At 39.7% G+C, this 14,254-nt stretch overlaps 1 protein-coding gene across 3 annotated transcripts in view; it reads right to left on the bottom strand.

Annotated features, from left to right (window-relative positions):
* Positions 1-14,254, bottom strand: part of prkcbb (protein kinase C, beta b) — a 78,830-nt gene that overhangs the window by 41,849 nt on the left and 22,727 nt on the right. For all 3 annotated transcript variants that reach the window (XM_029509184.1, XM_029509183.1, XM_029509182.1), the window contains exons 3-5: positions 12,760-12,842; positions 3,720-3,831; positions 3,247-3,375 (exon numbers count right to left, since the gene is read on the bottom strand). In XM_029509184.1, the coding sequence (XP_029365044.1) occupies positions 3,247-3,375; positions 3,720-3,831; positions 12,760-12,842 (324 nt within the window). The remainder of the gene's footprint in view (positions 1-3,246; positions 3,376-3,719; positions 3,832-12,759; positions 12,843-14,254) is intronic.

Genomic DNA, 14,254 nt, shown 5'->3' with positions numbered 1-14,254 from the left:
CAGAACAGATCAGTGTTATACAACATCCTTTAAAACCAAAACCAAAAGCAGAACTTCCCAATGAGCCTCCAGATATCAGAGAAATTACATGTTGAAGCACTATGCCATGCTAAGCTCCCTGAAGTTAACCACAGACCTCAGCCCAAATGGCCAACACTGAGCCCTCTGCGGAGAAGGTCAATAAATATTAGATGATGCCTGTTAAACTGACCATCAAATGCTGTTTGTGGGGAGCTATAAAGAGGATAGCATGCCAAATGGTCTCGTAAGACAATTATGAGAAAGAAAAGAGTGTGTGCGTGTGTGAGTTTTTGTGTTTGTGTGTTCATGAGTGAATAGGTCTGCTGGTGTGAGCACAGATGTGTTGCATACACGTGAGGGACCCTTACATGCATACAGTGTCTGCTAACTTCAAGGAGCATGTATGGGTGTGGGTGAAGATGCGCATGCTTGTGTGTGAGAGTGGGAGATGGGCGTGCGTTTGAGTCTACTGGGAGGGTGAATGGCGATAAGAGTGCGGTAACAGCAAAATACTGCGCGTGCACATTGGCTTGGGTGTTAAGTGTTTCCCAAGTGAAGAAGCCTCATTAGAGTCAAAGTACGTTTCTTACGTTCTGCCCAGCCTACTTGGTTATTTCAGGTGACAAAGAAATAATATTGCTGTTCATGTTGAACATGTACTCGATGTGTTCATTTTTGGTTTTTCAAGATAGCTGTAGAAAAAAAAAAAAAAAAAAAAATGTCACCAGATGTTTTTCTGTGGCATTAAAGCCCCAAATGCTGGATTGAAAGGGTATAAAAAGAGACATATTAATGTGATGTTCGTGAACTATGTTTACATGTTTTGAGAGTATTTTGCCAGCCTGTGCCAACACTACGGATGTTTATTTACATTCATCAGGACTGTTACTTCCAGGAACAAAATGGGACTTGCGTATTTGTATTGCTTCGGCTGCTAGTGTAATACAGCTAGATGAAAAGTTAATAATGAAATACATCAACTTCTGCTAATGGGTTGGCACAGAAGGGAATTGATGGATGCTGATCACACCCCCAGCTAAGTGTGATCCCGATCCATCAACCAGACATGCTGCATTGGAAACACTGACTTGAAATCACAGGTGCAACATCTGCCGCTTCGTTCTTTCAGTACAACCTAGGGCGAGGTCTAATTAATCTCCCCAGGTTTTAGTGCTACTGTGTTAAACCAAAGCTCAAAACACAGCTAAAAGCTAATTGGAGAATGACGTTCAGCACTCCCAAGAATGCCAGCAAGTGTTTGAATACCAAAGTCTCACAACAAGCAGGACACAATGATAAAAGCGTTTTCTTCTTGCTGGAGTGTCCTTGAGCTAGATGCTGATCCTCCATCTTCATTTGCCACTGACCCTCAGCTCTGATCTCCTGATGAAGCGGGGATGATAGTGATCAATAAAGTGTCACTTTACACATATGTCAGTTGCTTTGATTAAATCCATGACTGAAGTCCACAACACGAATGCATCGCTAAAAGCAGCAGCCCGTCCCACCAGCTTCTGCAGTGTGCAGCTGTAGAATAATTCCTGGTGCTTTTACAATTGCTTCTGTGCTGCATTTTTTTTTTCTAACTCACTGCAACCGGGGACAAGTTACTGGAGGCTGCACACTGACCCCTGTGGTCAGAAATGAGAACTGCATCACCTCTTATTGGCAGCAAACTTCAACCCCCAATGAATGTGAGGATTTTATCCTGAAGTATAATGTATATCTGTACTCCAACCAAAGATATATTTCATTTGAAGTATGTGAAAATAGTGCAATTCTTTCAGGTTGTAACTATAATATTAATGCATTAGTAAGCAGATTAAACAGCTGAAAAATAAAACTGTTAGCTAATTTCCTTGACAGCTATTACAGTTAAATTTTATTTTAATGGATCCTGTTATGGTCAATTTAGTAATTTTCTTATATTCTACTGCTGCCCTAGCAGTGTGTGTGCTCTCTTATTGTTTTCATCCATTACTTAAGGATGAATTGCGCTACAGCCCAAGATGGCACAAAGTCATATATTCTGAGTCCCACAATACAACATCTCCACTTTTAATATTGCAGCACTACCTGTAGTCAAGTGCACAGGCAATTCGAAAAGGTATTTTGAAGTTATTGTAAAATATCTGCTGCCACCCAGAGGCAGCACAAGGGACTAAAAGATGGTTGTTTTCCATTTACTCTTGAGTTGAAAAACTGAGCTTGTCAGGGAACTTTGCCGGAAACACGAGAGACCAGATTCAATGTTTTCTCTTTGAAATGAGACATTCATTGATTCATTCATCTCTTACTGCTTATCCGTTTTTCTGGGTTGTGGGGGTGGCTGGAGCCAATAATAATAACGATTTGCTTGGTCAACATGATGCTGGAGTCATGTAAGTAATGCGTTTCGCATAAATCCAACAGTAAATGTCAGTCCTGTGTGAAGAGGTTCTCCACAGAACGTCATGGAGCTGGAGAGTAAACACAATCTGAGCCATAATCCTGCTTTGTAAAGAAAATAAATGTAAACCTGTCCGGTGGTAAAGCTGTAAGTGACATCCATCAAACTGTGATTGGCGTCTTAGTGACAATGAGACAAATGTCTGCTTGTCTGGCTCTGTGATACCACTTCAGTCATCAACCCAACAGCAAAATACAAATGCCTCAGTGGGTGAATATGTGTGACACACTCTGTAAACAAATCGGACTCCTCCTTTTCTTTTGCTGGTTGAAATGACAGCTTGTTACTCATTTTCTTTTTTATTTTCAGGAAAAAAAAACAAACAAACAAACAAACAAACATTGATGCTAAAGAACAGACAGGTAATGCCCATTAGGTCCCTGCAGTCTGCACTGGTTCTGACTTACTTCAGGATTTTCCAGGCTGTGGGCTGTGTTGTGGGCGGAGCATCAGAGATGTTAGATTCTTCCATGAACACAGACGAACACGCAGTTTACAATATCATATGCATATGTGTGAACCACAAGAGATCTCAGTTGGGACAAGACATCGCTAAAATGCACGCATGACTCATTAACCCATAAAAATCACGAAGGACCGTCTCGTTTACAATTTGTCTCGAATTCCTCGCTATTCTCATTTGAACTGTTGCATAGTGTCACCTCAGCAGCTGTACCAACAGAGGGAGACAAATGACTGATATTCTGCAGCAGTGTCGGTACTAATGTCTTTGTAATTGATACTTGTGTAAGTGTGAGTGTGCGTGTCACACTTACTGGTAACAGTGAGTACGTTAGTCTTGACCTCAGCAGTGATCTGGATGCGACCTCTCCGCTCGGTGTGGTCTGTCCCACACAGGCTGGGCACGTTGGCCACACAGCGCTTATGGATGTTCATCATACAGTCTGGAAAAACACACAGACAGGCACAGATACAGTACATCTGTGATGTCATGTCTATATGTATATTCTATTAAAATGATATTGAGGAGAGGTATATGTAGTGTCGCTTAGATATATAGCAACATTTTTAAAGGATGATTGATTCAAGGTAAAGGAGAAGCTGAAATGTAGAAAGTTACTGGTAATGACAGAAGCTGTAACGTTTATCGACATAAATATCTTGGCTGCGTTGGTGTGTTTATGGCACAATCGATGTAAGGATAGGTCTAAATACTGATGTAAGGATGAGACCATAAAATGTTGACTGAGAACGAACGTTAACATTTTCGATCCATAACATCACATACGTTCACATCTCATTCCCTGGTGTATGAGGCCGTAGAGCAAAGAGCCACAATGGTCACAGAAGGTTGGGCTGGAGTAGGTGTGGATCTTAAACCGATGCTTTGCCCTTGGATCCTGGAGAGAGAGAGAGAGAGAGAGAGGAAGTCAGAAATGGCAGCTTCTATCCTTTTTTCATTTATTTTATCTTCACTTTTCACCAGTTGATATGAGTAGACACACACACACACACACACACACACACACACACACAGAGTCCAGATGTCCTCCTTTCTCTAAACCCAAAAAGTAAATGTTCCCCAATAACATCCAGACAAACTAAAACCTAAAACAAATATCAGGCTTTTCATTATTTGATCATTTGCTTTGAGCTGAGAAAAGAAAACTAAAACAGTTCCTCTTTTCTTCTTTCATAAACATTCCTATCGAAGGCGTAACTAGGGCAGAAACTTGGGCTATTTCTGTCTGATGTGTGTGTGTGTGTGTGTGTGTGTGTGTGTGTGTGTGTGCGTGTGTGTGTGTGGCCTTATTTTACCATATTTGTGGGGTCTGACAGCTGAGAGCCCACTACATTTAGGTCTTTGTGGGGATCAAGATAAATGGCTGTTTAAGGATTAACAGTTTAGGTTTAAAGGTTCAGGGACCAGTCTCCATACAGTAGAGATATATATATATATATATATATATATATATATGTCTGTGTGTGTTTGTGCGTGAGTGACACCTGCAGCCACGGTTCAGTGGGTATACACATGTGCAAACCAAAACCCCGTGGTTTCACCCACACATTAACTCTAGACATCCAACATTCAACTGATGGTCACTGAGACGGTTAATTCTCTCTCACACACACACACACACACACACACACACACACACACACACACACACACACACACACACACACACACACACACACACACACACCAGGTTGTCCAGGTTGTGTGGGGCAGCGGGGACACTTCGGTGTAGGAGTTCTACTTTCTGCCAAGGGGGTTCCTCTGCAGTTAGACATAAAACTATATTTTGATATATGAGTTTCTTAAGGATCTCTTCGCATTTAAGACGCTTCGATGATATCAAATTTCAGAAGCGTTCATTGCTAAGGAAAACATTTCTCATACAAGCCAAGAAGTCCAGTCGGTCAAATATGTGTAAACAGTATGTGTGTTCATGTTTTTTCATCCCATGAGCCAGAAAAATGTTCTGATTGATTTCTTCTTCTCCTCTACATCTGTCCTGGAAAGTAATATTTAATTTAGGTTGAGACTGCCTGAATTATAGCCAGCTTCCCCAAGGTGTCTTCGGAGCTGTGTTAGTGCATGCTTGTTAAGTTTGAATGATAGTGCTGGAGCCTGCAATTGGCTGTGCACGTATTTTATTTATTTATTTATTTTTTTGCACAATTGTATGTGTTTGCATTTGTGCGTGTGCATCTGTGTGTGTTTGTTTCCCTACCGGTTCTTGTCTTGTCTCGAGGACAAGACCACCTCCTGCTTGTTTTTTGTTGCTCTGAATAACAAGGGAACATTGTGCTGCTGCAGCTCCACTGATGAGCAACAGCAGACAAGGAGCAATACGAGGGTTGATGAAAGAGCGTGCCAGCTTCTTTATGAGCACTAATGATCAAGTGTATCTGCCTTGAAAACTCAAAGATCAGATAAAAAGAAGAAACAGCTTACAAGGACAAAAACCTTACCACCATGCACCGTGTTTTTTTTTTTTTTTTTTCTTTTTAAATCAAAAGGCAATCTTTGTTTATGACTCATCAGTCATGTCAGAAGATAGAGGCAGACAAACTTTAATGAGGTCCAACACATCATCAATGTGTCAATCAATTTTACCATATAAAAGTGTAACAAATGGGCCAGAAATGCAGCCATCCAGAATTCAAATCAATCAAGTCATTCTTTCACATATAAAAAAAAAAAAAAGTATTTCTTGGAACAAACATCATCAGCCTCCTCTTTATAAATCAGAAGTCGATCTTGGAAACAGGTGGATGGAAATGCCACAGCTGGCAGGCACAGTGAAATGGCAACAGTTTGTTTAGATAATCACAACAACAAAGCTAACGTGCTAATGTTTGTTAATGTGTACCGTTTTTATGAATACTGAACCGTACAGCTCCAGTTCTGGATGGTTTGTTTTGCAGGTTTTTTTGTTCGTATGAACAAATAAAATGTGTGACCTGACGATGCCAGCAGACTAAAAATGCATTGCAATTTATTTTGAGGGTTGGAACTTTATGTTGAAGCCATATTTCAGGTTAATCCATCCAACAGACACTGAAAGATGAAAATGTCAGAGGCACATGGTTGGTCGTTATCATCCTGTGGTGGAACACAAACCGCCTGCTTAGATTATCATTTGGAATAAAGACATCTCCCACCATGATGTGAGTATGGCTAAAAACTTTTGTTGCACAGAAGGAGACTGAAAGAGATTTGCAGACCCAGGATGATCATTAAAAACGTGACTGCTCGGGCCATAGTGAAACTTCTGAGTTTCAGTGTCTTGCTTCAGTAGATCGGATGGTGTGGTTGGGTGCACTCGGACTTAGAAGTGTATTTTATGACGTGTTATGTTCTTGGGTATCTAAACTGAAAATCAATCACAGCATCAGCAGCAGATGCCAGAACATGCTGTTTCGACAATTTTCTTGTCACTGTGCTTTGTCTCGCGTTATGCTTTCCTTCTTGTTTTGATTTAGCGTTCGCTCGTCATTATTTTCTCTAACAACATCAACAGGCGAGCCCGCCCCCGCCCCCCCCCCAACACACACACACGCATCCTGTCACGTCAATCACCACGCTGTGCGGTAAGCAGACAGGCAGGTGGGGTCATGACTCACAGTCACTGACATAAAAATGTTTTTTTTTTTTCACGATTTTGTCCTCAGTCCGCTCACTTTACGAGTTAATGTCACTTTTCTGCCGCCAAACGGCATCAAACGGCATCCTCCTCTTCCTCCATACACTGGAAGGTCACCGTAAACCTGCTGTGTCCCTGCTAACTTTTCCTCATTTTCTACTCATTATACCATTTTTCATTAAACCCCTACACAAATAAAGTAGAGTTCCATCCACTTCATTGTATTATAACCTGGTTAATTGTTGCTGGCCCAACCTTTTAAACTCTTAATAATAATTTCCCCTGAGTACATTTGTTCAGGTCATAAAAGCCGCAAACCTGATTCAAGGGGAATCTTCACAGGGCAAAGATGCTGCAAAGTTCAACTAGTGGCATTCCTCGTGTTAAAATGAGTTGATTCCTTTTTCAAACATTCTTCTCAAATTATATTTATAAGTCATTCCACCCACTCTGATTCAATAACAGGCCATACACCAAAGAAGAGAGTCAAATCTAATGTAATAGAAACTGCGCTACATTCTTTTTCTGTCCGCATCGATAAAAGAAATGAAGTGATACTGTGTTAACACCCCTTCAGCTTGTAATCCTTCCTCTGAGAATGTTTAAGTGTTCATGTGTGAGAGACTGCTTGAGAGATTTCTTGTTGATCTTGCTGAGAGAGATACACAAACAAGAGTAAGGGGCAATGAATTCACGAGAGAAATCAGAAAATGAAAAACTGATAAACATGGGGGAACGGACAGTGAGCAGAGGGATTGTGATGTTATCTTCACTATAATTCCTCTACTTTTCCCCTCTCTTCATGTGGTAATTATGATTTATCTTCCTCACTTTGCCGGCCCTCCTCCTCTCTCAGAGGTTGTCTTGTGGTTTTCGTGCAGTTTTTTTTAACCATCTGGTCACACATACTGTTAACTATATCATTATAGCAGGATATATGACTTTTGCTCATATTTATTTTCCGTGTGAAATCGTATTTTTGTTGCTACAGCATGCAATTGGAGATAGGAGATAGGATCTCCACAGACATTTTCCGTCAGTGGAGATCTTATCGCTTTGCTCAACTTACTCAGACTTCCAGCCAAGACATCACATCTCTGTTTATGATAGAGGCTTGAGAATTGCTCCTTGTTTGTTTGATCTTTTTTCTTTTTTTTTTTTTTTTGGAGGGGGGGTGTTTTACAATAAAAATCGTGCATTAACCTCCTTTACAGACAAACAAAATGAGAACATGTTTTATCAAAAGTCCAGTAAACAAGATCTAAAGCTGTACTATTGCAAAATCACACCCTTTCTGTGCGTGTCATAACCTGAGTCTCTCTGGTTTTTGTCGGGGTAGCGAGTGAATGTCGGAGCACATGTGAGACCATCTCAGCAAAAGTCTGTCTCGGTTAGCATTCAGGTGAAAAGGTGCCTCAGACTAATAAAGAGCAGAACGTCAGACTCTGGTTGGCTGGTCAGTGTCATTCATGGGACAAAGAACTTAAGACCATGGCCGCTGCTGAAGTGCCGCAGCCTGCTCTCTGGACAGCACTCATATCTAAGAGGACTGACAGTGTAATGCAGCGAGTTGAGAAAAAAAAATCCCTTTTTAGTGGAGTTAAAGTGAGAATGCTCCATGGAGTGATCTGAGCTCTTGCATTTATGAGCGAAATGAACTACGATGTCCTTGAGTCGGGTGAAGAATCTTCTTCAGCTGTATGATGACAGAAAGGCCTCTGACATCAGTGCCTGACCATTTAAGCAATGCCGTGTCCCTTTTTTGCCCAATTTTCATTTGTTTTGTGTATCGTTAATGGGCTGTCCTAAGTCAATGCTTACAAATTGTGTTGAATTACTGTAATTATCTGTAATCAGCTGCCGTATTTGAAACTGTCACTCTCTTGAATTGTATTTTTATTTAATTGTAAAACTTGACTGCTATGACTCCTTTCATTTCATCAATTTTCAGTGAGACTTAAAGAGTCAGATAGAAGCGCCAAAGAAAACACATGTAAAGCAATTGTGCCGAATCTGAACCCACTGAAGTCACTTGATGATGTTTTGTGACTAAATTTGATTGCTAATGTAATTAAAAAGTATCATTCAAGTCCAATTAGTGACAAAAATCCCTTCAAATCTCTCTCAGACAATCGATCCCATGGCATTCGAGTAACTCAATTACCGGTTTTATAGAAACAAATGTAGTTATTGTTAAACTAGTTTGGAGCTGTGTTACCAGGTACATACACACAGACACACACCAGATTCTATACCATTAGTGGGGCTGCGGGCCTGAAATGTAGGTTTCATTAGAGAAGCTCATCCTTCGACCTTTCCCACAGGAAAACCATTCTATTAACCCAGATCTATAATTGACTTCTCCTTTTAAACATACATAGCTGACGGAGAGAGGAGGAGCGAGGGACTGGCAGGAGGTAAAATGGGAGAGGTGGGCTGACAGACGCAGACAGCGAGACAATGTTACAGGTCATCCTGAACACGTCTTCTCTCGGCACACTGCTTCCTGCTCTGTAGCTTCATTTGTCTGTTGTCACTCCGAAAACATGTCTTGCTCTGCCATTTCCAAATGGATGTGACCTCACCAACATGAACAGCTTGACGGCACCATGAAACGTAGCCCTTCATTCTGATATTAATCTTATTCATGCTCTGACACAGGGGTGCAAATCCTACCAACTCTATTGCTTTTTATTGTCCCAGTTAATTATTTTTCTATATTGGTCAATAAAATTATAAAAACTACCAATCACAAGTTCTCAGGGTTCACTAATATTCCGTTTATTATCATTAACAAAAAACTAAAGCAGCATTAACCCAAGTTAAAAGAGTCCATTTTGGCACCAAAAACTAAACTACTACTAAATGATTGCCAACTTTTTGTTAAATTGATTACATTTTTGTTGATCATCACGGCTTCACAGTGATGCTACTGTACTAGCTCCAAGAATCTTTTGAATCTGTAAATATTTGGCTACCGTATCAGCAAAGCAGTGCACTTGAATTTTGAAATGGTGACAAAAAATTATGGCACTTGAACTGAGAATGTTGTACAAGGCAAGAATCTGCCTCAGTCAGAGATCATTTAGATATTGCTATTATCTTCTCTTAAGAGAAGAAAAGCACACACCAGCGCAGTATGACTCCTCCTCATCATTTATTATTGAAAATAAGTATTTGACGGATAAAGTCGTCAGGCTGGTAACTGAGGGAAATGTACTGCTCTTTCAGTGTTTCTAGTTCCAGAGAAGAAGAAGAGCCACTTGTGTGCAGGTGTGCGTGGGTGAAAACAATGTGTTGAGCTGTACAAATCTGACAGTGTCATTAGAAAATCTTCAACTAGGTCCCTTCCCCAATGTTCTGTGACCATTTTTTTTTTTATGATCAAATGACAACATGTCTGATTGATTCTGTGATTTAGCAAGCATGCAAATATCTGTAATAAGAAATATGCAATATATATATACATATACATATATACATATATATACATATATATATATATATATATATATATATATATATATATATATATATATACATACACACACACATACATATATATCAAATTTACATGATATGTAAGGAATTACAAATTGTGACTCAAAAAACTGTGCATTGTGAACATTCTCGACTTAAGGCTTCCTTCTATAATCATCATATGAAGCTACCTGTCTTCCTGTCCCCTGTATCTAAATAGGAAGCTAGTTTGGAGCAGTGCTGCCTTCCATTCCCACTGCGCAGTACCTGAGGTCATAAGGCCATGAACTCATTAAGGAAATGACACCGTGGAGGTGGTGAGGCCCCGTAATTAAGAGCAGGGGCCCCCTGGGTGGAGTGGCATTTAAATAGAGGATGTACGGAACAGAGTTAGCTATAGAGACAGAGGTGTAGAAAGAGAGACACAATGGAGGAAAAACTAATCAAGTGAGGAGTTAAATGTATAAATGTATGCCAAATATAGAAATATGGAGAAGTGTCAGAAAAAGAGTGTACTGTAAAAACATCTTACAGTAGATGGAGGATTATTCAACCGAGCAGTCGGAAATGCAATGAAAGGAAACTATTACGTTGATTAGTTCTTATGGGCACTGTTGTGTCTGTAGTGGCCATGTGACATACAGCCATCCTGCTCCAGGTTTGTGCTGCTCTGCTGATGGGAGCACAAAAAAGCTAGTGATGTGCCAACAAATGCAGCAAACATGAACATTTATAATGTAGGATTTTAAAATGAAAATATTTTTTTTTTTACAAAGCATTCAGCTGTGAATGAGCCAATCATGGTGAAGCAGGTGATGAAACAACTTCCTGGTTCTGCCTGAATTTGTTTGTTATCAAGAAAATGGATCTAAACTCACAGCAGAAATAATACTTGAGCTGCAGCTATCAGTCAATTCGAGCATCAAAAACTAATCCATAATTACTCTGATAATTCTTTTTTTTTTTTTTTCAAAGATAATCAGCAAAACACCAAATAAATATTAATATTTTGTGACTGCCACCATGATCTGTGGAAAACTACATCAGCAATTAAACGAGAAAACAACTGTCAGATGAAATGATAATGAAAACAATAGCTAGTTGTAGCCCTACATAATATCATTCAATGTATGATAATGCATTCTGTAAGATTTTTTCCCAGTACCAGCATGTATCTGGCACTGAGCCTAGGTAATTTATGGTGTTAATGGAAAATTTCAAATGTTCTAGATAAAGTTATTATTGAGAAAGTGAAGATAAAAATAACATAAAAATAAGATCTTCAGATAGAAATTGTCAAAAAAAAATAAATAAATAAAAATAGACAGAGGACAGCGGAGGCTTATCAGTTCTCAGTTAGACTCATACAGAATCCACCCCAGGAAGCTAAACATTTCCTCTGGAGGCGGCTCACTGAGTGTACTTGTCAGACTGAGAAGGCACTTCAGAGTCACGTAAGGATGTGGCAAAGGAACTTTGGGACCCCTGGGTTTTTGAGAGGATGAGGGTGGCATCCTGAGAGTGCACTTCAGAGAAGAAATGTAACTAATTTGATCCTCTTGACAGGACAGTCTATAGAACAGTGTTGCATTGTAAGAGCATCAGTCATCGAAAAGACTGTTGACAGGGTGTTTGAGATTATCATAAAGTACCACTTAAAGGCATTTCCTGTTGCAGGTGCAGATAAGAAGAAGGAGAGAATATTCAATGAGAATTATCAAAATAATTTGGGGCACCACTTTCAACCTTCAACTTCAATACTGTGCACACTATGCGTATAAATAAAGGGTGTATGAAATGTTTCATTTGATGACATTCATGAATTACGGGAACATGCAAACAGAGTGCAGTATACATGTTGTATAAGAATCAACATAAATTTACTTTAATAGCTTGCTTCATGAATAACTAACAATTTTACTTCATGAATTTTATAAAGACTGGCATGACTATTTAGAAGTAGATATGCAAGTTTGCTGCAGAATGTCTGTTTTTGGTTCAACAGAAGATTTCAAAATGATTTGACGTGTGTGTGAGAAGCAAAAAAAAAAAAAAAAAATAGCTAACCTAAAGTGATGCACTGAAAGATTGTCTGTACAGTGATAATTCAGGGTTGTATGCGGGTGACCTGTTCCACAGCCAAATAGTCATCAGGTACTTTAATAAATAAAAATGCTGGTGTAAGGTCCCCATCAGCGACGCCGTTTCGTTTCCAGTGTATTTGGGGACCAGCATTAGTCAACATTAGACAAGTTTTGACTGAACTGTGGTGCTCTGTTGAGAAAATATATCCATATTTTGACGTGACAAAAGGCGCACATTTGGATTTGTAAGACTCTTATCTGATGATCAGAGCTCAAAACAGTTATTAAACATCCTTCCCAATGACGCCTTTTGTTTCCAAAAATTCGTGCTGGGTAGCTACACTGTCACGTTTTATAGATAACTACATTGCCATATTGAGTGTATCAGAAACGTGTGTGTTTGTAAAGTGTAACCTTGCAGACAAGAAAAAAGGTAAATGAGAAGAGAGAAAATGATGGAGGCTGCTCGGTCGTCACACTGATGGTGACAGGTGACTGGGGCTCATGAGCTGGAACTGTCTCCACAATTTCTGTCTTCCTCTTGCTCCAGCTGTCTTTCATTATTGCGCTATTATAGAGTTAAAATGATTCATTTATTTGTACTCACATCTGATGCAGGTCCTTTATCAGCTCCGGGACAGGAGAAAGTGACAAACTCATGGCAGCGTTTGTGAACCACGAAACAACACACTGTGGAGACAGGGAGAAAGAGAGAGAGGGGAAATTTATTCACTGCTATTGTGAAGACAGATTATATAACACATGGAAGTGTGTTTACTGTATAAATTATAGTGACATTTAGAATGATACCACTGCTATGCACATTACATCACGTAATCACTGCTAGAGGACTTTGGAGAATTTAATATGTTAAAGTGCAGTTTTAAATTGACATCAAAGTACAAGTCAAGTTCCAGCAAGATTACAGATGATTTAGAAGCTTGAGGAAAAGCGAGTTATTTTGCCATGGCGGAGCTGTTAGAAGCGGCATTTACTTAACCTATGAAAAGCTTTAGGAGTGGTAAATGTACAGAGGGATGCTGTGCTTCTCTTTTAACACCCACACACTCTTATTGTCACTCCTGCACCGCTGACTCATTGTAAGCCACTGTGGATAAGAGCACCTTCAAAATGTCTACATTGTAATCTGAAATGGAACTTCATTTTTTATAGTATGCGCGGAAGCAAAACTCTTATCAAAATGATAATATGATTAGCATTCATTTCTTCGTGTTTACGGTTCGCCATCAACAGAGTATATAAAACTCTGCATTTGCATAATAGGCATGCTTTTGCGTCGCCCCCCCCCCCCCCCAAGGTGCAGATTTGTTGAAAATAACAAATACATACAGGAACACACACGAGAAATCAAAGAAAGCCTGCACAGTCAGAATCAACATTCAGAATCAACAATCAACACAGATGAAAAGCAGAACATGGCTCCGTTTCTCAGGTTGGTAACAATCAGCAGTGCAGAAACATGTGACAGAGTTGATGCATGGGGGGGGGGGGGGGGGGGGGGGGGTCTGTCATCTCCCACCCTGATCAAAGTCAGCCCCACTGACAGGCAAGACGAATATAGGAGGCTAAAAATATCGCCCAATCTCACACACATTAACAATCTACATGATTTCATAGGGAGAAAGAGAGAGCGAGCGAGAGACAAGTGCTATAAATGTAGCGAACAGCAAAGGTTTCGGTGATAGCAGCAGCCGCAGCAGGTTAGAGAGCAACTAGTGAAATAATAAAGCAAAACACAAAACACAAAAGGAGAGAAACAAAAATAATTCTTGTAAATTGCAAAACCTTTATGGGAGTGGAGAGTTTCATTCATATTTGGGTTAATCAGTTTAATGACTTGACAAAAAAAAACAAAACTGTTTTGTTCATCAGTTTGTCTTTTAATTAATTTTGTGCTAAAGCACTCAATTTGTTGGTTGCACAGACCCGACATTTTAGAAGACATCATCCCCGACTTTGTGACTTTGGGGGGGAAAAAAAAAAAAAAAAGTCCAAAGTTCCCCATCGACAATTTATCAATCAGATAATTAATCATATGTGACTGAAATTCATATTTGGTTAAATTTATATTTAATATTTGG

The sequence above is a fragment of the Echeneis naucrates genome, chromosome 8 (assembly GCF_900963305.1).
Source record: "Echeneis naucrates chromosome 8, fEcheNa1.1, whole genome shotgun sequence".
Taxonomy (NCBI): Eukaryota; Metazoa; Chordata; class Actinopteri; order Carangiformes; family Echeneidae; genus Echeneis; species Echeneis naucrates.
The sequence above is the reverse complement of the archived record's forward strand: the minus strand, read 5'-3'. Positions and strand labels throughout refer to the sequence as shown.